We start from the raw sequence: 21,215 nt of genomic DNA on the forward strand, positions 1-21,215 counted from the left end.
TACATGGCCCCATTCATTCTTTCCTTTACACGGATCAGTCGTCCTGGTCCCTTTGCAGAAAAACAGCCCCAAAGCATGATGTTTCCACCCCCATGCTTCACAGTAGGTATGGTGTTCTTTGGATGCAACTCAGCATTCTTTGTCCTCCTAACACAACGAGTTGAGTTTACCAAAAAGTTATATTTTGGTTTCATCTGACCATATGACATTCTCCCAATCTTCTTCAGGATCATCCAAATGCTCTCTAGCAAACTTCAGACGGGCCTGGACATGTACTGGCTTAAGCAGGGGGACACGTCTGGCACTGCAGGATTTGAGTCCCTGGCGGCGTAGTGTGTTACTGATGGTAGGCTTTGTTACTTTGGTCCCAGCTCTCTGCAGGTCATTCACTAGGTCCCCCTGTGTGGTCCTGGGATTTTTTGACCCCACAGGTTGAGATCTTGCGTGGAGCCCGAGATCGAGGGAGATTATCAGTGGTCTTGTATGTCTTCCATTTCCTAATAATTGCTCCCACAGTTGACAGAGCCAGACATCTTGCTTGTTTGTAGGTGACCAAATACTTATTTTCCTCATTTTGTCTGTCATAGTTGAAGTGTACCTATGATGAAAATTACAGGCCTCTCATCTTTTTTTCTGGGAGAACTTGCAGAATTGGTGGCTGACTAAATACTTTTTTGCCCCACTGTATATATATAGTGTATGTGGACACCACTTCAAATTTGTGGTTTCGGCTATTTCAGGCACACCTGTTGCTGACATGCATATAAAATTGAGCACACATCCATGCAGTCTCCATACACACTTTGGCAGTAGAATGTCCTTACTGAAGAGTTCAGTGACTTTCAACGTGGCTCTGTCATAGGATGCCACCTTTCCAACAAGTTAGTTCATCATATTTCTGCCTTGGTCAACTCTAAGTGCTCTTATTGTGAAGTGTAAACATCTAGGAGCAACATCAGCTCAACCGCGAAGCGGTAGGCCACACAAGCTCACAGAACGGGACCACCAAGGGCTGAAGTGTGTAAAATGTGTGTCCTCGATTGCAACACTCACTAACGAGTTCCAAACGGCCTCTGGAAGCAACACTCACTAACGAGTTCCAAACTGCCTCTGGAAGCAACGCCAGCACAAGAACTGTTCGTTGGGAGCTTCATGAAAAGAGTTTCCATGGCCGAGCAGTCGCACACAAGCCTAGGATCACCACGTGTAATGCCAAGCGTCGGCTGGAGGGGTGTAAAGCTTGGAGAAGTGGAAACGCTATCCTAGAAATGATGTATCACGCTTCACCATCTGGCAGTCCGACGGACGAATCTAGGTTTCGTAGATGCCAGGAGAACGCTACCTGCCCCAATGCATAGTGCCGACTGTAAAGTTTGGTAGAGGAGGAATAATGGTCTGGGGCTGTTTTTCATGGTGCGAGCAAGGCCCCTTACTTCAGTGAAGGGAAATCTTAATGCTACAGCATACAATGACATCCTAGACGATTCTGTATTTCCAACTTTGTGGCAACAGTTTGGGAAAGGACCATGTCTGTTTCAGCATGACAATTCCCCAGTGCACAAAGCGAGGTCCATACAGAAATGGTTTGTCGAGATCGATGTGGAAGAACTTGACTGGCCTGCACAGAGCCCTGACCTCAACCCCATCAAACACCTTTGGGATGAATTAGAACGCTGACTGCGAGCCAGGCCTAATTGCCCAACATCGGTGCCCGACCTCACTAATGCTCGTGGCTAAATGGAAGCAAGTCCCCGCAGCAATGTTCCAACATCTAGTGGGAAGCCTTCAAAGTAGAGTGGAGGTTGTTATAGCAGCAAAGGGAGGACCAACTCCATATTGATGGCCATTATTTTGGAATGGCATGTTCGATGAGCAGGTGTCCACATACCTTTGGCAATGTAGTGAACTTTGAGGACGAGGTAGGGGACGGAGGTGACTTACTTTGAGTATGAGGTAGGGGATGAAGGAGGAAGCCTCGTATTCGTTGAGGTGGTAGTTCTCTCTGCTCAGTGTGGGGAAGAGCAGCTTGAGGTACTCCAGAACCTTCATCAACACAGTGCTGTTGGTTTCAAAGAAACGCAGTGTGAACCACTTCAGGATCAGGTCCAAGCAGCTGACTGTGCCCTCAAGCTCATCCTCCATTCGCTAATGAGTGGAAACATAACATCGTAGTCAGTCAAGTAAACAAACGCCCTTACGTTTCAAAGAAACACTAAATGGTTTTAGTCTAAAATAAACATGTATATAATAGGCGGAATCTACCACACGGCCTTGGCTGATTTGTGAAGGTGCTGGAGGCAAAAAGGCAATACTGGAGAAACAGGAGACTTTTTCCTGTTACTCCCGTCTACAATAAACTAAAAATAAGATTATATATTTGAATCCTTTTCACTCTTCAGAGTATAGTTCTCTATTGCAAAAAATATATATAATCTCAATAACACAAGCCTGTATGAGTAAGAAAGAGCCCTTGGTGAGTCTATCATAAATGTGTTTTGCTGTCTCCTGCGGGGTTCTTACCTCTCCCATGACCCCAATAGCCTTGACCTGGCGTTGGAAGTCAGAAGCGTGGAAGAGTTCGTCCTGGAGCCATCTGGCGAAGCAGGTGGACATCTGAGTCTTCAACTGGTCCACATACTCATCTCGAGGGGTGTTGAAATTCCATTTCAACACCTGCATCACAAGTGAGATGATTATTCAAGCACTATATCAGCGTTATTTGCTCACATACCACTTTAGGTATCCCAAAAATAATAATCGTTGCTGAAACAAAGGAGTTTTTAAAAATGTATTATGCCAATTCGAGTTTCCGCAAATTTACTCGGTTTAACTGACTCGCCAGGTTAACCAAAGGATAAAATAAAACAATATTTCTTCCTCAGCAAACAGTCTCATCTTGGACATCCAAAATGACACAACAAAAAAAAGAAAACTGTCAGGGAGCAGATGAAACACATGACATGACTCATTTTGATACTGTCCTTTTGATCAACCTTGAGTTTCCTTCAACACTGCACAACCTCCCCTGACAACAAAGAGACAGCCACTTTTATCAAAGTGAAAAGCTGCAAGGTGACAAACTGAATAGCTAAAAAGGTGAAATGACTTCTCTGTAGCTCAGTTGGTAGAGCATGGAGCTTGCCACGCCAAGATATAGGTTTGATTGCCGGGACCACCCATAAATGAAATGCATGCATGATTAAGTCGCTTATATTATTATATATTACTTGCCTTCAGCCCTTTTTCCTCCTTTATCCTCTGTTCCTTGCCGTTGGGTACCAGAATAAAGATAACACCAGACCTGTCCTCCTCATCCTTGGCAGTGGCCTTAGTGACCGGGGCCTTCTTCCCAAGCACACCCTGACGACGGGACAGAGGAGAGAAATGGGGAGGTTTACAAGACAGCACAGAGACATTATCAGAACAAGATACAAAGCTACAGGTAACTGCCAAAATAAAGGAAACACCAACATAACGTTTCTTAATAGGGCGTTGGACCACCACAAGCCAGAACAGCTTCAATGCACATTGGTACAGGCTCTACAAGTGTCTGGAACTCTATTGGAGGGATGCGACTCAATTTTTCCACAATCAATTCCATCATTCGGTGTTTTGTTGATGGTAGTTTCAGGCGCCGCTCCAGAATCTCCCATAAGTGTTCATTTGGGTTGATATCTGGTGACTGAGACGTCCATGGCATATGGTTTACATCGTTTTCATGCTCATCAAATGATTCAGTGACAACTTGTGCCCTGTGGATGGCGGCATTGTCATCCTATGGGGGCATAGCCACGGTAACCAAAATAATGGCCTGCCCAGCATTTTTGTACATGACCTTAAGCATAATGGGATGTTAATGGCTTAATTATCTAAGGAACCACACCTGAGTGGAAGCACTTGCTTGCATTTACTCAAGTGTTTCCATCATTTTGGCAATTTCCTGTATATAAACGCTAGAGATCTATATTGCGCTCAGAATATGTGGTAGAGAAACGGGGAGGTTTAAAAAGACAGTTCGGAAACATAAGACATAAAAGCTATACATAAAAGTTGTAAAACTCATTTATAGCATGGTAATACAAAGACAGAAAAGTTTAAAAGACTACATTATAAACCTGTGTTTATAATGTAAAGAACTCGGATTTCAGCCTGTAAATGAGAATAAGTCAAGGGGTATGAGAAGCTAGACAAAATATTACTGCAAGATAATACGAAATATAAAAGCAAAAACATACATCAGTTCGATATTGTGTTCAGCCTCACAGTGTGTGTGTGGGTGTGCGTTAATACCCACAAAACATGCTTTAAAAAAAAAAAAAAAAAACAACAACATAGTTTTAGAGACAGACACACATGCAGTGTCTCAACAACAGCCGGTTCAAGGCTCAGTCCACCCAGTTAGTAATTCCCGAGTCACATATAAGCAACACAGTGGTGGTCGACTCCAACCATGTACCTGCTGGCTGCTAGGCTTCCCCTTTGTAAGTCTTTTAGGACTACTGACACTATCTTTATCCGAGCTCGCAACAGATTCCTGGGGGGTGTTCTATTAAATGCAGAATGAAATATCCAGTTCACAGAGAGAAAAGCTGGTGTGCTTGGTGTGCCAAGTGCCAAATGAGATTGTCATGAAAAATCTAATTCGGTACAGTGGCAGGTAAGATTCCCAGGGACTGGAGCCGAGCAGTATCTGTCTAGCCACAGAGCCGTCAAAAAGCATTTACACCCCTTTACTTTTTCCACATTTTGTTGCGTTACAGCTTGAATTTAAATATTGAGATGGTTTGTCACTGGCCTACACACAATACCCCATAATGTCAAAGGGGAATTATGTTTTTAGAACATTTTACAAATTCATTTAAAAAAAAAGCTGAAATGTCTTGAGCCAATAAGTATTCAACCCCTTTGTTATGGCAAACCTAATTAAGTTCAGGAGTAAGCATGTGCTTAACAAGTCACATAATAAATGACTGCCTCATCTCTGTACCCCACTCACAATTATATGCAAGGTCCCTCAGTCGCACAGTGAATTTCAAACACAGATTCAACCACAAAGACCTGGGAGGTTTTCCAATGCCTAGCAAATAATGGCATTGTTAGATGGGTAAAAAATAAAAAAGCAGACATTGAATATCTCTTTGAGCATGGTGAAGTTGTTAATTACACTTTGGATGGTGTATCAATATGCCCAGTCACTACAAAGATACAGGCGTCCTTCCTAACTCAGTTGCCGGAGAGGAAGGAAACCGCTCAGGGATTTCACCATGAGGCCAATGGTGACATTGAAACAGTTACAGATATTTGTATTGGCTGTGATAGGAGAAAACTGAGGATGGATCAACAGCATTGTAGTTACTCCACAATACCAAGTGCAAAGCAATTCACTTTTTGTCATGTTTGGGGCAAGTCCAATACTCTCCATATTTTCAAGCAGAGTGGTGGCTGCATCATGTTATGGGTATGCTTGTAATCCTTAAGGACTGGGGAGTTTTTCAGGATAAAAAAAAAGAAACGGAATGGAGCTAAGCACAGGAAAAATCCTAGAGGAAAACTTGTTTCATTCTGCTTTCCACCAGACACTGGGAGATGAACTCACCATTCATCAGGACAATAACCTAAAACACAAGGCCAAAGCTACACCGGAGTTGCTTAGCAAGATGACAGTGAATGTTCCCGAGTGGCTGAGTTACTGTTTGACTTAAATCTACAGCAAGACCTGAAAATGGTTGTCTAGCAATGATCAAAAACCAATTTGACAGAACTTGAAAAATTAAAAAAAAATATATATTTAAAAAATGGGCAAATGTTGTACAATCCAAACGTGGAAAGTTCTTAAACTTAACCAGAAAGACTCTCAGCTGTCATTGCTGCCAAAGGTGCTTCTACAAAGTATTGACTCAGGCATGTGAACACTTAAGTAAATTAGATACCTTTATTTCACTTTCAATACATTTGCTAACATTTCTAAAAACATGTTTTCACTTTGTCATTATGGGGCATTGCATGTAGAGGAGTGAGAAAGAAAATCTAATATATTTTGAATTCAGGCTGTAACAACAAAATGTGGAATAAGTCAAGGGGTATGAATACTTTCTGACAGCCCTGTATATCTGGAACAATGCATCAAATGTATGTTTTAATTGTACACGGTGCCAGACAAATAAACACTTAAGATGAATAAATTGCATACCTTTTTAGCAGCTCCAGGCTTAACCACTTTCTTAGTCTTAGTCTCGGGCTCTGGCTCGTCGTCATCATCATCATCATCATAGTCATCAATAACAGGTTTAGCTTTAGCTTTAGACAAAGCTGCACAACACCAACAACAGAGTGGTTAGGAAGTTCTGGGATGAACACGGCTTATATAAACAATACTCTATTATAGAAGACATTTTTATATAGATTTACAGACAAAGTCGACATTTTACAAAACAGGCTCAAGGGAGCTAGAGAAATGTTTGCTTGCTCAAGATGATGGGTTGAGAATATGAAATATACTTATTCATGTCACTGAGGGAGTGCTGAGGTTTAGAGGGTCTACACCAGAAGTGAATGGTTATAGGAGGAAGGTATATAGTGTGTGCAATTAAGCTTGGAATGTGTTGAGTGCAGGGAAGCGATTACATGTGGCAGGCATTGATAAGGGGAGAGAGTCATGGATTAGTGATGGAGGGGTGGGTTGAGGTCTGGTCACCTTAAGGGAGAAATAAAGGTTTATGGCCCATATCACTAGTGTCCTGCCTAGCAGTAAAGAACGATGTTTGTACAGATAGGTAGGAGGAGACTCAGCCTATGAGGATACGTTAAATATATGTGCTTGTGTGAAAATGTTTGTCTAATGCAACTGTATTGATCCTCTGGACAGAATAAACTTGGTTTCATAGTGTCCGTAGAGTTTTTTACTCTGAGAATTAGAACCTAACAAAGATAAGACAATTGGAAAAGATATAGCCACATGAAAAGGTGCATACTCCCCTATTTAGGACTTCCCTAAATAGGGGAGCCCTATTGAACCTGGTCAAAAGTAATGCGTATTTAATTAGGTAATAGGGTGCCATTTGGGATGCACCCTGTGTTCTGCACACTCATAGTTCTACAGCTGCACCATCGAGAGCATCCTGAATGGTTGCATCACCACCTGTTACGGCATCGGACAGTAAGGCGCTACAGAGTGTAGTGCGCACGGTCCAATACATCACTGGGACCAAGCTTCCTGCCATCCAGGACCTATATAATAGGCGATATCAGGCCCCCCCAAAAATGGTTAAAGACTCCAGTAACCCAAGTCATAGACTTATCTCTGCTACCGCATGGCAAGCGGTACCGGAGTGCCAAATCTACGTTCAAAAGGCTCCTTATCAGCTTCTACCGTGCTGTATGATCAAATCGTATGTCACATGCATCGAATACAACAGGTGTAGACCTTACTGTGAAATGCTTACTTACAAGCCCTTAAACAATGCAGAGTTAAGAAAATACCAAAGTAACTAATGTAATAAAAAGTAACACAAAATAACAATAACGAGGCTATATACACAGAGTGTACTGGTACCAAGTCAAAGTGCAGGGGTACAGGTTAGTCGAGGGGGGGGGTTCAATGTAAATAGTCCGGGTGACCATTTGACTCATTGTTCAGCAGTCTTACGGCTTAGAAGACTGCTGAACAATTAATCAAACGGGAGCGACCATTTGTGTATTCGGCGCATGTGACAAGTACAATTTGATCACCCATCATTCAGACAGTAACTGAGAAGCAAACCAACCTGACTTTGCAGCAGGGGCACCGCCGCTGACAGACTTGGCTGCGCCAGCTTTGCCAGGAGGTGGAGCGAGCTTGGCTGGCATCACTGCCCGGGCCTTCTCCAGCAGGGCAGACACAGGCTCCTTGGAGGCGGGCTGCAGGGAGAGTGGGAGACACAGAGAGTCACGACAGAACAACAATAAAAGCCCATTGGCTTCCGAAAAATTGCGTCATTCTAACACGACAGCGTAGCCACGAACCGGACGTAAGACAATGTTCTCTAGCCTGGGAATCCAGCTCCATTTCACTTTCTTTCACTCCACTATCAAGTAGTCATTCAGTCATCTTTTATATCTTTACATTTAGCCTGTCCAAGTCATCTCCTCCGTGGCAGGGCGTACCTTGAGTTTGCCAGTGGCCTTCAACATCTTCTCGTAGCCCAGGTGCATCATAAAGATGGGCAGGGCGTCCTGGGCCTTCTTCCTCACATCTCCGTTGCGGTCCTCCAGACAGGAGTACAGGTAGGGCACACATAGCATCAGGTCAGAGGGCACCGTACGCATGGCGGGGAGCTTCTCTGCCAGCCATCCCAGCACCTGGGGGGCGGAGGGGCATGTTATAGGGGTCTTTCTCAAGCAAATGCATTTATAAAGCCCTTTTTACGTCAGCAGATGTCACAAAGTCCTTATACAGAGACACAGCCTAAAAACCCAAACAGCAAGCAATGCAGAAGCACAGTGGCTAGGGAAAAACTCCCTAGAAAGGCAGGAACCTAGGAAGAAACCTAGAGGAACCAGGCTCTAAGGGGTGGCCAGTCCTCTTCTGGCTGTGCCGGGGGGAGATTCTAAACGTACATGGCCATCAAACATGGTTGGGAGGTATTACGCTTCCCATTCCAGATGCCCCCAATGTTTCAACCTTGTGCTCAGATTCCACACAATACCAGCACCTAACCACATCCTTATTACGTATTACTGCCAGACAAAAGAGGCAGGCTTTAAGAGAGGTTTGAAGAGATGGGCTGTGTTTGTACCTCCTGCCTAAGGAAGGGGTTCTCTCTCTTGAGCTCTTCAGACAGGTCCTCTCCCTCCAGCCAGTCCTTCATGCCGGTCTGTTCTACCCAGGCCTGCAGGGTTGTCATGGCAGCAGCACGCACGTTGGTCTACAGGGGAGAGGGGGATACACAGAGTCAGTCAACACCAATTATTCACTCAATACAATACTGAGTGACAACTGATACTGAGAACAACAAATAGTCACTCAGTCTATCACTTGAACGAGATTGTTATGCTCATCATGTGTGTACTATTCGTACAGTATAATATTCTCTATCACACTAATCATAATAACTACCTATGCCTTTGTGCATGCATGTCAGAGTATGATAGTCTTTACCTTGCCGTCTCCCAGTACAGTGATGATGGGCATGCCCAGGTTCTTGACATGTTGCTTCAGAGCTGGGCCCATCGCTACGGCGATCTGCTGAAGAATGGTCAGGGTTTGCTGGACCTGGGGAGAGAAGAGATACTTTGGGGTCAGAAAAAGCTACAATAATCATATAACATTCTACTATCAGACAGAAGAAAATATACTTTAGACTTAACATACAAGAGTGCCTGGCAAAATGTTTGAAGACTTTGTCGTAAAATAACTGCCTTTAAAACAATCCACGTCTTCATCAAGCTTTAAATTGAATTTGAAACTGAAAAAAAGAAAAAAAAAAAAATAGAAAAAACAGACCGGTAGCTCTTCAGTCAGAGCCCAGCACACTTCTTACCAGGATCTTGTTGGAGTCGTTGAGGCGTCCCTTCAGTGCCATGGGTAGCTCTCCGATGCTGGGCTGGATAAACTTGGCCTCAGAGATGACCGCTGCCACCTCGTCCAGACCCTCCTTACGAATCTTCCAATTCTTGTCACCTACCTTATCCACCATGTCTTGCGTGATCTTATCACTGCACAGGAGACGGAAGAATGGAGTGGATTAATGAGGTGGAATGGCTAAACCATTAAAAACATAGAGCGGAAAAAACATCATCTAAATAGTCAAAGTAGTACAGGGTTCTTCACACTACTGAGCTGAAAAGAGCCAAACCGATCTAAGCAGCAATGAGCTGGCCTGATTACGCATCCATCATAGTTGCTGAAAATACAGAACAGCAGAGACAAGGTAGTGTGAAAAAGGGTATGAGCGTAAAGTCAAACCTGATGTCGGTTCTAGGTAGCAGATCCATGACGTCAGGTGCCCCTCCCCCATCCTCCTCCTGCTCGTCTGCCTCCTCTCCATCCTCCTCCGCTCCTCCTTTCCTGGCTCCTCTGAACGCAGTTGGAGGAGACTGGCCTTGCATCTGAAGCAGCAATTTCATCAGTCCCATTGAAAATATATACATACAATATATACATTTCTTATATGCCTTCCTGACAATCTTATGTAGAGCCAACAGATAGCAGATGAAATTAACCTGTAGCTAGCGATTTCAAAAAGAGAGCCAGAGAGGCCATTCATTAGAAAATACAATTGTGTATTTGTATACATACTACACATATTAGATACGGCCATATTGCCAGGTTCTTCAAATCAACCTATTCCTCACCCATGTTTTTCTTACCTTTTCAAACTCATCGTCTATCTGTTTCAGCAGGGCAGGTTTCTCATCCTCGAAGAACATGCGCAGAGGAGCTCCCATGTACAGGTACATGACTCCTAGGAGGGTGATGGCTGCGGTCCGCACCGCAGGGTTGGTCGCTCCCAACGCCGTCTTGACGTTGTTAATGAAACCCTTCACATTGATGCTGCAGGGGATAAACATGCACATTATCATACATATTTAGAACCAGTTATAAAGCATTATACTGGCAGACTTGTGTTACCACAATGGTTGCGTGATTTAGAACATCTTATCATAGGACACAGAATGCTTTGATATTGTCATTGGTGAATGAATACACCGACAATAAATGGGAAGTAAGACACTTACCCAGCAAATCCAAATTCCTTCATGGCATTAGCCAACCAGTTGAGGGTTTCAGCTTGATTTTTAGGATTCTTCTGTGCAAAAACCATGGAAACCACCTGAAGGATGAAGAACGCTCGTGAACAACTGATATTTCTTACCAGTGTTCTTTTTTTATTTTTTATTCAAAGACACGGGAGGAAAAAAATGGAATAGCAGAACCACAGTGTCAATTAGAAATGTAGTCAGAAAGACAACAACAGACCTGTTCAGCCGTCCAGGGTAGGGAGCAGGCTTCCGCAGTAGCAGTCAGGCCCTCCTTGGCTTTGCCGCCACACTTCACATCTCCTATTTTATCCACCAGGCCGTCCAACACCACGAAGGCTGACGTCTTGGAGAATGATCCCTTCTGGGCTATCAGACCCACAATGTGAAGCTTCATCTGCATCACCTGAACCATGACCAAACCCAAGAACCAAAAGTCAGTTGTGACGACAGAGCAAGGTGGATCCATCTAGTGAAAATAGTTTTTTATTTTACATAATCCACAATAATGACACTGAGGCGCTGGACAAATATAAGGTCCAATGCAAAGGTCTAAGCCGCAAAAAAAAAAAAAAAAAACTCAGGTGATTAATCAACATTTGTATCTATGCATCCATTTTAGCTCTTGTTGTTGCGGTAAGTGTTTTAAAACTTTGGTATGATGTACCTGGAAGTTGGTCTCTTTCCAGCCTGGTTTCTTGGCAAGCATCCTAACCAGAGCCTGGCAAGGCATCTCACTCTTGTCCATCTGCTCCACAGCCTGAAGACAATCACATGACAAGAATTTAACATAAAAGTACCTAACTCCACTAATGAATCTATTTACGAGCAAGACCACAGAATTAAATAGAACACAAACGGGTTCCATTTAATGACATACGAGTAAGACAATACTAAAGAAGTCAGATTATACAGTCAAAACTAGTCACCTTCTGAAACTCCTCCATGCTGGCCAGTCTCTCCTTCCAGTTAGCAGAGTCCAGCAGCTGCATGCAGGAGGCAGGGAGCACTGTGGCGGACCTCTCCTCACACACCTCAATCTAGTGGACACAAACAGAAGGGAGATGAAAGAGTTCACTGCACGAAAAACTGTTTCGCTCATTCAAATCAGACCCATAAAGCATGAGTATTCCTATGGTTAAAACGCTGCACATAGCAGTCCTCTTAAACAGTTGACTCACTGATATCTCGGTCTCTACAAATTCCTTCGTTTCAGGACATTTCTTTCCTTTCGCACTCGGAGCGGAGGCAGGTTTCCCTTTCTTAGGAGGTCCACCCAACTGCAAAATAACAAACACAAATACTCATTTTTAGTAGTTTCTTTACCTACAATGGTTACAGTTTGTCATCGGGGACAGTGCAGCGAGCCTGGTGAATAAGACTGACAGCCTGGGCTTCACCTCGTCTCAGGCGGAAGTGGCTTTAATATGCATTTTAACTGCCAAATCAATTAAATCAATCAAACCTTAGCTGCTGGGGCCTTCTTGGGCGGTCCAGAGGATCTAGCTGGAGCCACAGCAGGCGGTGCTGCCTTTGCAGCAGGTGCCTTCTTCTCCGCCCCAACACCACCACCTTTCTTTCCAGGCAGCTCCACTTTATCGGCACTTTCTTTAATCTGTTCATTTAGAGATGGATGGTCAGGTCATTTCATTTGTTGTCTACTCTTCCAAATGAGTCAACTTTAAAGGATAAAATCTCATTTACTCATAATAATAAAACCCTGTATCCGATAAAGAACTCATCTACATTGGCATTAGTTCACCTTTAGTTTCAAGGGGTAAACTAGTTTTACACAGGATACACAATATAACACGGCACACAAGATCGACTGATACCAACGATAAGGTCATGCTGTATATTGACGATAGACTAACACACTGATATTAATGATAAGATATACTGATAGCAATCCTCACCTTGTCAAGCTTTAGTTTGTCCAGATCAGCCAGGAATGGGTTGACAGCCTTCTCCCCAACCACCTTCATGGCTGTCCCCAAAGCTTCATACGCAGCGTCTCTCACTTCCGGGGCCGAATCATTCACTTGCTGAGAGGGAAAGTAGGAGTATAATTCCACGCGCATTCACAAAATGGCGGACAAAACATTATCACTTGTGAACACAGAGGGACGTTTTCCCCAGGCACAGATTAAGCCTAGTCCTGGACTAAAAAGTACTTTCAATCCAGATTCTCAACTAAGCATGCTTTTTAGTCCAGAACTAGGCTTAATCTGTGTCTGGGAAACCAGCCTGTTGCCCATTTATGAATATGAAATGTTTTCGGGAACCTTGAGAAATGCAGGACAGAAAGCTTTGAGCATGCTCTTTGGCAACGTGGCTTGGGTGCAGTGGCGGAAGCTTCTGGCCAGGAACAGAGAGGCCTGCTGTTTGATGGAAGGGTTCTTGTTGTCCATCACACCCAACACATCCTCACTGATATTCTGGAGAGTTGTCTGCAAAACAATAAGAAGACATGGAAAATATTATGTTAGGCCCAGAAAATATAGGCAGTCCCTTGACCAAGTCAAAGGGCAAAGAATATCTCAAAACAGTACCGACATTCCAGATCTCACAAAATCAGCTTGATATGAATCACATAGCAACAAAGCCCAAACTATTACAAGTGAATCCACATAGTACAGTTCACTCACAGTAAGGAAGATTGCATCAATAGCCTCTTGCAAGGCCTGGACCACTTGGGGTTTCTTCTCTTTAAACTTTTCTAAAATTGTTGGCACCACCTTGAAACACAGAGCATAATATAAGCACAGTGTTTCTGGCACAGTAAATCAGGATGTACAAGGACATGTTGCCACTGCTCCCTACTGTTAACCCACTCAGCTTGTTCATGCATCAGCTCCCACATTCACTGCTCTTGGCTTAGCATAACTGTTGTGAACACAATTCTATACCACTGCCTTGAAGGTAACTTACATGTCCTGCGTACGTTCCAAACTTCTTCCGAAGCCCAGCTGCTAGTCCAGCCACACATTTGGCAGCTAGGGTCACCAACATAACATTTGCATCTTTACCAATAACCTGGGAAACAAGAAATCGCTCTTTTCAGGACGTTTATCATTGTCCTACTTCCTGGAGACACATTCCATTACCCGGTATCCCCATTAGTGGTGTTCCCGTGAAGCATAAATGTTACAGTACCTTTCTTAGTGCTCTGACTAAGTCACCAAAGTCCCCATTCTCCAATTTAGGGTTTTTAGCCAAGGTCTCCACTGCTTCCAGGGCCTCTTTCCTCTCCTGCCATTTTTTGGCCTCCTAAGGACAGATATGATGATAGATGGTTTGTGTCTCATGACATGGATTCCACACAATACAAGAAACACATAAAAGCTTAACTTTTGCTTTCAAAAAATATTACTACACATGTTTAGCAATATATTAATTCAATAGATCCACTTAAGGACTTTTTAGTTTAAGGGTCATGTCCCTTAAACAGTGGTGCCCAAACGTACAATTTTGTCGTAGAAGTCTTTAGGTAGTTTCGAGAGGATCTCCACTGCTTCCAGCAGCTCGTAAGGATCTACCTGAGGTGCAGGTTCATCGTCCTTATCTCCTGAAAGAGAGAGTTTACAGTGTTAGACCTTCAATTTGATAATGTAGGCCGGCCTACCCATCTCATCATCAACATGATTATAGAAAACGTTTGGACACACCTACTCATTCAAGGGTTTTTCTTTATTTTTTACTATTTTCTACATTGTAGAATATTAGTGAAGACATCAAAACTATGAAATAACATAACCAGCTTCATGAGGTAGTCACCTGGAATGCATTTCAACTAACAGGTGTGCCTTCTTAAAAGTTCATTTGTGGAATTTCTTTCCCTCCTAATGCTAATGAGCTAATCCCTTGTGTTGCGACAAGGTAACACTTAACACTTTTTTTGGTTACTACATGATTCCATGTGTGTTATTTCATAGTTTTGATGACTTCACCATTATTCTAGAATGTAGAAAATAACAAAATAATGAAAAAACCTTGTGTCCATACTTTTGACTGGTACTGTATGCTTGAGACTTTGTGATGACGACGCTTCAGCAAAGGTTTTTCACAAGACCAGTTTCCATCAACAAGATCACATGGAACATTTACATACATCTTCCACAAAGACAAAGCGTTGCGCAAATTCTATAAAAAAAAAGCCATTGACGTGAAACAATTGATCTTCAAATGGAATTAAGCTGCTGAGGATAAGCCTAGTCACAGATCTGTTGGTGCTATCTCGTCAACAACTCCTTAAGGAGTTCCATAAGACAGCGCAAAGACTGGCATCCAGGCTAGGGGGTAAAAAAAGAGGTAAAGTGCCTTAAAATGTGAACTTCAAAACTATAGGCTAAATCCGATAAAGTATACCATCTGCCTCGTCTCCTCCAGCTGCCTGCTGCTGTTCAAACTTGGCCTTGAGGGCCTGCTGTGAGCGGAGGAAGCGGCTCTGTTTGGGGGCTGCAGTCGGCAGCTTCACCCACTCTTCCTCCAGTTCCTTCAACTGTGAAAGAAAGAAGAGGAAAGACCGCTGTTAGACATCCCATTCATCAGTTGTTCCGGCATTTACGGAGACCCATGTTGCATATGAGCATAAGCAAACTCTGGCTGCATCTCAATTGGTGTTTTGAAGATTCCATGCATCAATCCTATTATTGAAGAAGGTCCAAAGTCCCTCCCCTCAGACCTACTTATTCTATGTGTTTTGAGAAGGATGTAAGAAATCGAGGAAAGATGAACTGAGAAAGAGCCTCTGTATCAACGTTTTCAGAAGCCTCATCTCACCTGAACAGAGTTGATGCCCTGGAGAGGAGGTCGAAGAGCATCCCGGATCCATTTATAGATCTCTACTGCTAGTAGTTTGGCCTCATCTCGAACTGCCTTTTCTCGCGACTCAAACTGTTTGGGCAAAACTTTCACCACTGGCTTCAGAGTAATAATTTTGGAGCCAAACTCACTGGAAATGAAGAAAAAAAAAGTGCTACATTTCAGGATTTAGCCCTATGTAATGACATAATAGTTATGGTAAAAACAAAAGTGGCTGAATTAATTGGTTGGAGAAATCTTTAGGAAAACTATGAAGTAGAAAAACTCACCTAAGTGCTTTCCTTAAAGTTTCAATACAGGTGACAACAATCTTGGGGTTTTTGTTATCGAGGCCTTTGATGAGCTCGTCCTGAACCACCTCAGCCCTCTCAATCTCCATGTACATGAGGCATATGTCTGAGCCCAGCTCTTTGGCCCGAGCTTTAGGCTGGTTGAACACTTTACTGACCACTCCCGACACCACCTCTCCTGATGTTCTGGAACACATGCAAAACACTTAAGCCGAAACCACACAGAAAGACGCCGTCAAACTTTCAGTGCGAGAGTAGATTATCAATTCACAGACACTGCGTAGCGTATACCAACTTAATTGTCATTAAGAGTCCATAATAAACAGTTGAATGATATGTTTGCTACGTAGCCCTTACAAATTATTGTTGCGTGTTCCTTTTGACTCACCTTATATGTCATACGAGAGCCACTGTACCTGCCTTCTGTTATGTTAGCTCACAAACGTGAGGAGAGTTATAGCTAATACAACCTAGCCGTTTATAAAGAATTTCGCTAGTCTCGTTCTTTCCACATAATAGTATTCTCTCTTGAACGGAGTTCCCCAGATGTAGGCTATATGCCTGTGCTCGAAATCAACAAAGGCAGGCATAAAGTTATTGTTTTCAAATATGTATTATTGGCACTGGCAGCTACACAAACACTAAATAGACGCGTTTTAACTATACATGTCACAACTACAGACATGACAATGCAAACAGTCTATTTTCTAGCTTTTTATCCGCTCACTTTACCAGCATGGCTTCGGATAGACACGAGGAAAATAGACTTGCTTTCCAACTTGAAACGCATAACGCCGTTGATGCTCGCGGCCGTCTTCTCTCATTCACTACCGGGCAGTCTAATTCCAGCATGTTCACACAAATATAGGTTTTGATATATCTTGTACAACGTGTAAATATCAACCTACACTAATCACCACATAGTAGACAGGTGGAATCTTGAAGTGTCAACTCTGAGATAGACTCAAAGTCCCTACTAGTCATTCAATAGTGTAATCCTTGCTTGATAGGCTGCACACAATATACAGCTCTGATGTCAGACTGGCTCTCTCCATAAATAAATATCAGGCAGGCTTAAAATGTATCCTGACGGCGTTGAAGCTCACTGGAGCTTCCACAACTAGCCCAGTTTCACACAGAGAGCAGCACTTAAAACAGACAAAGCTTTCATTGGGAGATGTAGATGTATTAATCCATCTAATTACAATGAGTCTCTTGTATTATAATTGTATGCATTCACCTAACCTGTTAACCAAGGCTATGAGTTAGGCCTTTTCATTACTTATTTTCATCTAGCCTAAAGATCTAGGCAATGAGTTACTATTACATCTTCTTGTATTTACAAAGTTCAGTTTGTGTCGTCAGATGAAATCTAGGTCTAATACTTACTTGCCGGCCACATGAGCATTCTCGATGTAGGCAAGTGCTGCCTCAAGGCCCTTAAGCTGGGCCACTGCGTTTGAGTCGGTCACAAACTTCTTAAGCAGGCCCAGGTATTTGCCCCATTCTGGGCTCTTCTCGTCCTCTATCCTCTTGAAGAGCTTCAGGGCTTCTTCATAGCCATTTAGTCTGGCTTTCCATACCTTGGTTGGGATGAAGCGGGAGAATAGTGAGCCTTGTGATGAGAGGGAGTCAAGGTACATTTTAGTTCATAACTAAGGGATTTGATGTGACCCAGATTCTAGTTGTACAGCCAGAGTAAGAAACAAATGTATAATGGGCCATCTATTGATGTTACATACAGAGGGCAGTTGTTTGGCCTAGCATATCCTCCATTGTGATTGAAGCAGTCAGTGAGTGTAAATAATTTGAGAGAGACTGAAGACAGGGATCGGAAACTTTAAAATCATAAGCTTCACTGCATGTTAGGCTATCCTTTTGGAAAATCCATTGAGCAGTCTTCAGTCTAGCTCTTTGCTGTGGGAAACGTAGTCCAAACGAGCCGTTTTTGTGGGGGAAACGGTGTTCAAGAAAAGATGCTCCTTAAATGAGCTTAACAGTGTTTTTCACAAGTACACAGAGTAACCACCAAAGAGAAACATTTGCCAGCCAGGCACCCCCGGGCCAGTAGTGCAAAATGATTGAATTGGCTACTTTATCGAGTTTACCTCCCAGATCGGAAAAATGTATTGCGTAGAAAGACATGACAATTTAAATGACTGAAAATGTATGAATTCAGTGCATTGGTAATAGTTCTGGATTTTGTCTAGGTCTATATGATAAGGGCTATTTTCTAAGTATAAGAATATGAAACATTTCATATTTAACCTGTATTCGAGATTAGTCTTATTTAGTTTTACTGCAAAATATGCATTGCCACGTTTCTTTTTCAAATGATGTATTTTATTAGAATAGAAAAATTAAGTAAATAGCCCACATTATCTTGAAAAATAAATGGAAAGGGTTCAATGGAAAACATCAAAGGCTTACGTCAGTCTTAAGTATTATACTCAACACAAAATAAAAAACTCAACATGTTTCATACGCACAAAAAATATTTTTTGCTAAAAACGTCAATACATTCGTTACATTGTTGAATTCCGTTTTAATGCCCAGATTCCGTAAGGGACCTAAATGATCATATTTGGACCAGAATGAGGCTCTCCACAACCTATTGTTCCTGCAGTGATGATTCTTCATCGAATGTTTATATTATTTATCTGCAGATAATCATCAAAAAACCTTGGCCTACCCGTCCCCATGCAAATTAGGGAGCCAAATTAATGGCTCTCTCACCTATGCGATAGGCTACACTGACTGATGAGACCAGAGTCACTCACTTTGGCGTCACTGTCTGGCAAGCCCGGACATCCTAGGAAAGGAAAACCTTTGGTTTACTTGTCCCGATGCGATACCATGTACATAACCACGCTGCATGATTTATGAATGGCAAAGGGATATAGGACATCGACTTTATTCAGTCGGTTCGACACCTTTTATAACAAGTCAACACTTGCTTTTCAGTTGTCCAATAAAGCACAGTGAATAGCTTATGCGTCACGACTCTGCGTCGCTGGCTATGTGAAAGACGCGAAAGAAAATACATTGTTGCAGAAAATAATAATTAGGCTAAGTGGATTTCGACTCATTGTTACAACTTACATGACATGGGCTGTACAAACCCACGCGCATCATGCTCTCTCCCTCCTCCATGTAAAGAAATTCAACTGCAACCAACCACAGCGCACACAAATGATACTAGGGATGAAACAGACGGCGCTACCGTCGTCACTCGCTTTGTGTATAATAGGCGCCTATCCTATCAATAGATTGCTAGAAACTGCATGTCATTCATTCTAGCGGGAGAGGGCTCGAGGGACTAGCCAATTTAAACTTTTAAATGAAAAGTAGCCTTGTTAATAGGAAGTGGAAAAGGTAACCGGCTGAAAAGGAGTCCGTAACCGGCTGATTAGCCGACGGCTGGCACTAATGGAAAACACTGGCTTATAATGTGAGTTCAGAGTGTGCTATTGGATAACATTTTCTGAAACAAAACCACAGCTGCTGAAACACATCCAGCAAGGATTCAACACTGTGGAAAGTCAGGTTTGTCTTCAGTGTGTGTGTGTGTGTGTGTAAGGGGTAATCACCTTGTGTTCACACTTCTGGTCGATGGGCAACTTCATCCACTCACTGTCATCACCCATGATGACCTCTGTTTTCGCCTTACAAATTCAACTGTAACAACAATATCAAAACAAAGTGGGAGTCACCAGTTTTCTATCCATTCTCAGAACATCCAGTTGGAATGAGTGCTGGTATGTCAATAGTACAGTCATAACATACAATGCCTTCAGGAAGTAGTCAAACCCCTTGACTTATTCCACATTTTGTTGTTAAAAGCCTGAATTCAAATATTACTGCACACTGAGTGAGTACGTGCAACTTATGTGATTTGTAAAGCACATTTTTGCTCCTGAACTTATTTAGGCTTGCCATAACAAAGGGGTTGAATACTTAAGACATTTCAGCTTTTCATTTGTAAAAATGTCAAAAAACATATGGTCTATTGTGTGTAGACCAGTGACAAAATCCCCATTTTAAGTTCAGGCTGTAAGAACAAAATGGGGAAAAAGTCAAGGGGTGTGAATACTTTATGAAGGCACTGTACATTTCTGATTAAATTAAATGTGTATTTCACTTCCTTTCATCCAAGACACATAACCTACTATGCATGCATCAATAGATTGAGAAGATAATTCCAATAGTGAATTTAGAAAACAACATGGCACTCACAAAAGCATCAGTGTGAGATACTCTGGCCTGCACCAATAACACTTATGTGTGGAGAGTGTCGACATAATTCAGTTAAACAATTAGCTTGTCGAATGCACTGTGGGTGGAGAACTGAAGACAAAACTTGCCGTTACAATATAGCCAGCTAGTTAAGTAGTTAAAAAAGGCCGTACTAGGTGCTACAGCTCTATTTGAACGGACAAGCATGTCATTCCCTCCTAATGCCCGTCAGATTTCATATTGACCAATGCACGTTGGGGTAAACAGCTTTCAGAAATGACATTTACGGGTACCACTATCATGTCATGTGTAACGGTATTCCTCAACATGTTAGCTATCCATCTATCTAGCTAGGCAAATTAACTACTTGCAAATAGCTGAGCGATATGTAAAGATTTGCCAAAAAGCATGGCAACAGACTCTGGCAAGCTACATCAAGTACATTACTGGGGGCAGTGTTCCCACCCATCCAGAACAGCTACTTGAAACGGTGCCTGAGGAAGTCCTGCAGCATAATCAAAAGGACCCCACACCCTAGTTCACTCCCTTACCGTCTGGCAGACGCATCTGAGCATGAGGTCTGATACCAACAGGCTGAGACTGTTTATATCTATCTACAAGCCATCAAGCTACTGGACTGACCACCTGCACCACACCTTAGCACACACCCACACAATGTAAATACTTGGCCCAATACCCCCTTTCGTCTAGCGTTAGCTTAAATATTGTACTACAAATGGTGCCTTCCTGTATTATACTAAAATGTATATTCTACTTCCATTCACTTGTTCCTATTGTTATATTGTATTATATTTGATTGTTGTTGCATTGTCGAAAGGGAGCATGCAAGTACGAATTTCGTTGTATCCTGTACATACGACCAAATACAACTTCAAACGTATGTGTGACTGGCTGGGACGAGTTCAGTATCTTGGCTGGGCAGAATTAACTAGCGAGCTACATTACAACCTAACGTTAGGTTGCTAGTTACAGTAACATGATGAACATTGCTGGCAGAGCCCCGCTCATATTTCGAGAGAAAAACAACTGTTTGTTATGAAACTAGATTTGGTTGGAATCAAATAACGATACAAATGTGTGGCACACGTCTTAAACGTCAACGCAGTC

General features: G+C 42.6%; 1 protein-coding gene and 1 long non-coding RNA gene across 4 annotated transcripts in view; one reads left to right on the forward strand and one right to left on the reverse strand.

Moving 5' to 3' along the window:
- The window catches only part of LOC110532393 (cytoskeleton-associated protein 5), a 43,220-nt gene that overhangs the window by 21,320 nt on the left and 685 nt on the right, over positions 1-21,215 (reverse strand). For all 3 annotated transcript variants that reach the window (XM_036979533.2, XM_036979517.2, XM_090233544.1), the window contains exons 2-29: positions 19,442-19,529; positions 17,241-17,434; positions 15,831-16,037; positions 15,520-15,691; positions 15,106-15,238; positions 14,205-14,305; positions 13,894-14,007; positions 13,669-13,773; positions 13,386-13,475; positions 13,023-13,187; positions 12,654-12,782; positions 12,203-12,352; positions 11,919-12,017; positions 11,667-11,777; positions 11,405-11,497; positions 10,958-11,143; positions 10,717-10,811; positions 10,348-10,531; positions 9,944-10,086; positions 9,519-9,693; positions 9,137-9,250; positions 8,775-8,903; positions 8,143-8,337; positions 7,764-7,896; positions 6,191-6,309; positions 3,232-3,360; positions 2,521-2,673; positions 1,942-2,145 (exon numbers count right to left, since the gene is read on the reverse strand). In XM_036979533.2, the coding sequence (XP_036835428.2) occupies positions 1,942-2,145; positions 2,521-2,673; positions 3,232-3,360; positions 6,191-6,309; positions 7,764-7,896; positions 8,143-8,337; positions 8,775-8,903; positions 9,137-9,250; positions 9,519-9,693; positions 9,944-10,086; positions 10,348-10,531; positions 10,717-10,811; positions 10,958-11,143; positions 11,405-11,497; positions 11,667-11,777; positions 11,919-12,017; positions 12,203-12,352; positions 12,654-12,782; positions 13,023-13,187; positions 13,386-13,475; positions 13,669-13,773; positions 13,894-14,007; positions 14,205-14,305; positions 15,106-15,238; positions 15,520-15,691; positions 15,831-16,037; positions 17,241-17,434; positions 19,442-19,498 (3,879 nt within the window). In that variant the 5' untranslated portion in view covers positions 19,499-19,529. The remainder of the gene's footprint in view (positions 1-1,941; positions 2,146-2,520; positions 2,674-3,231; positions 3,361-6,190; positions 6,310-7,763; positions 7,897-8,142; positions 8,338-8,774; positions 8,904-9,136; positions 9,251-9,518; positions 9,694-9,943; positions 10,087-10,347; positions 10,532-10,716; positions 10,812-10,957; positions 11,144-11,404; positions 11,498-11,666; positions 11,778-11,918; positions 12,018-12,202; positions 12,353-12,653; positions 12,783-13,022; positions 13,188-13,385; positions 13,476-13,668; positions 13,774-13,893; positions 14,008-14,204; positions 14,306-15,105; positions 15,239-15,519; positions 15,692-15,830; positions 16,038-17,240; positions 17,435-19,441; positions 19,530-21,215) is intronic.
- Positions 1-21,215, forward strand: part of LOC149985561 (uncharacterized) — a 338,855-nt gene that overhangs the window by 15,430 nt on the left and 302,210 nt on the right. The window lies entirely within an intron of this gene.

The sequence above is a fragment of the Oncorhynchus mykiss genome, chromosome 1 (assembly GCF_057628025.1).
Source record: "Oncorhynchus mykiss isolate SJ-2025 chromosome 1, ASM5762802v1, whole genome shotgun sequence".
Classification (NCBI taxonomy): domain Eukaryota; kingdom Metazoa; phylum Chordata; class Actinopteri; order Salmoniformes; family Salmonidae; genus Oncorhynchus; species Oncorhynchus mykiss.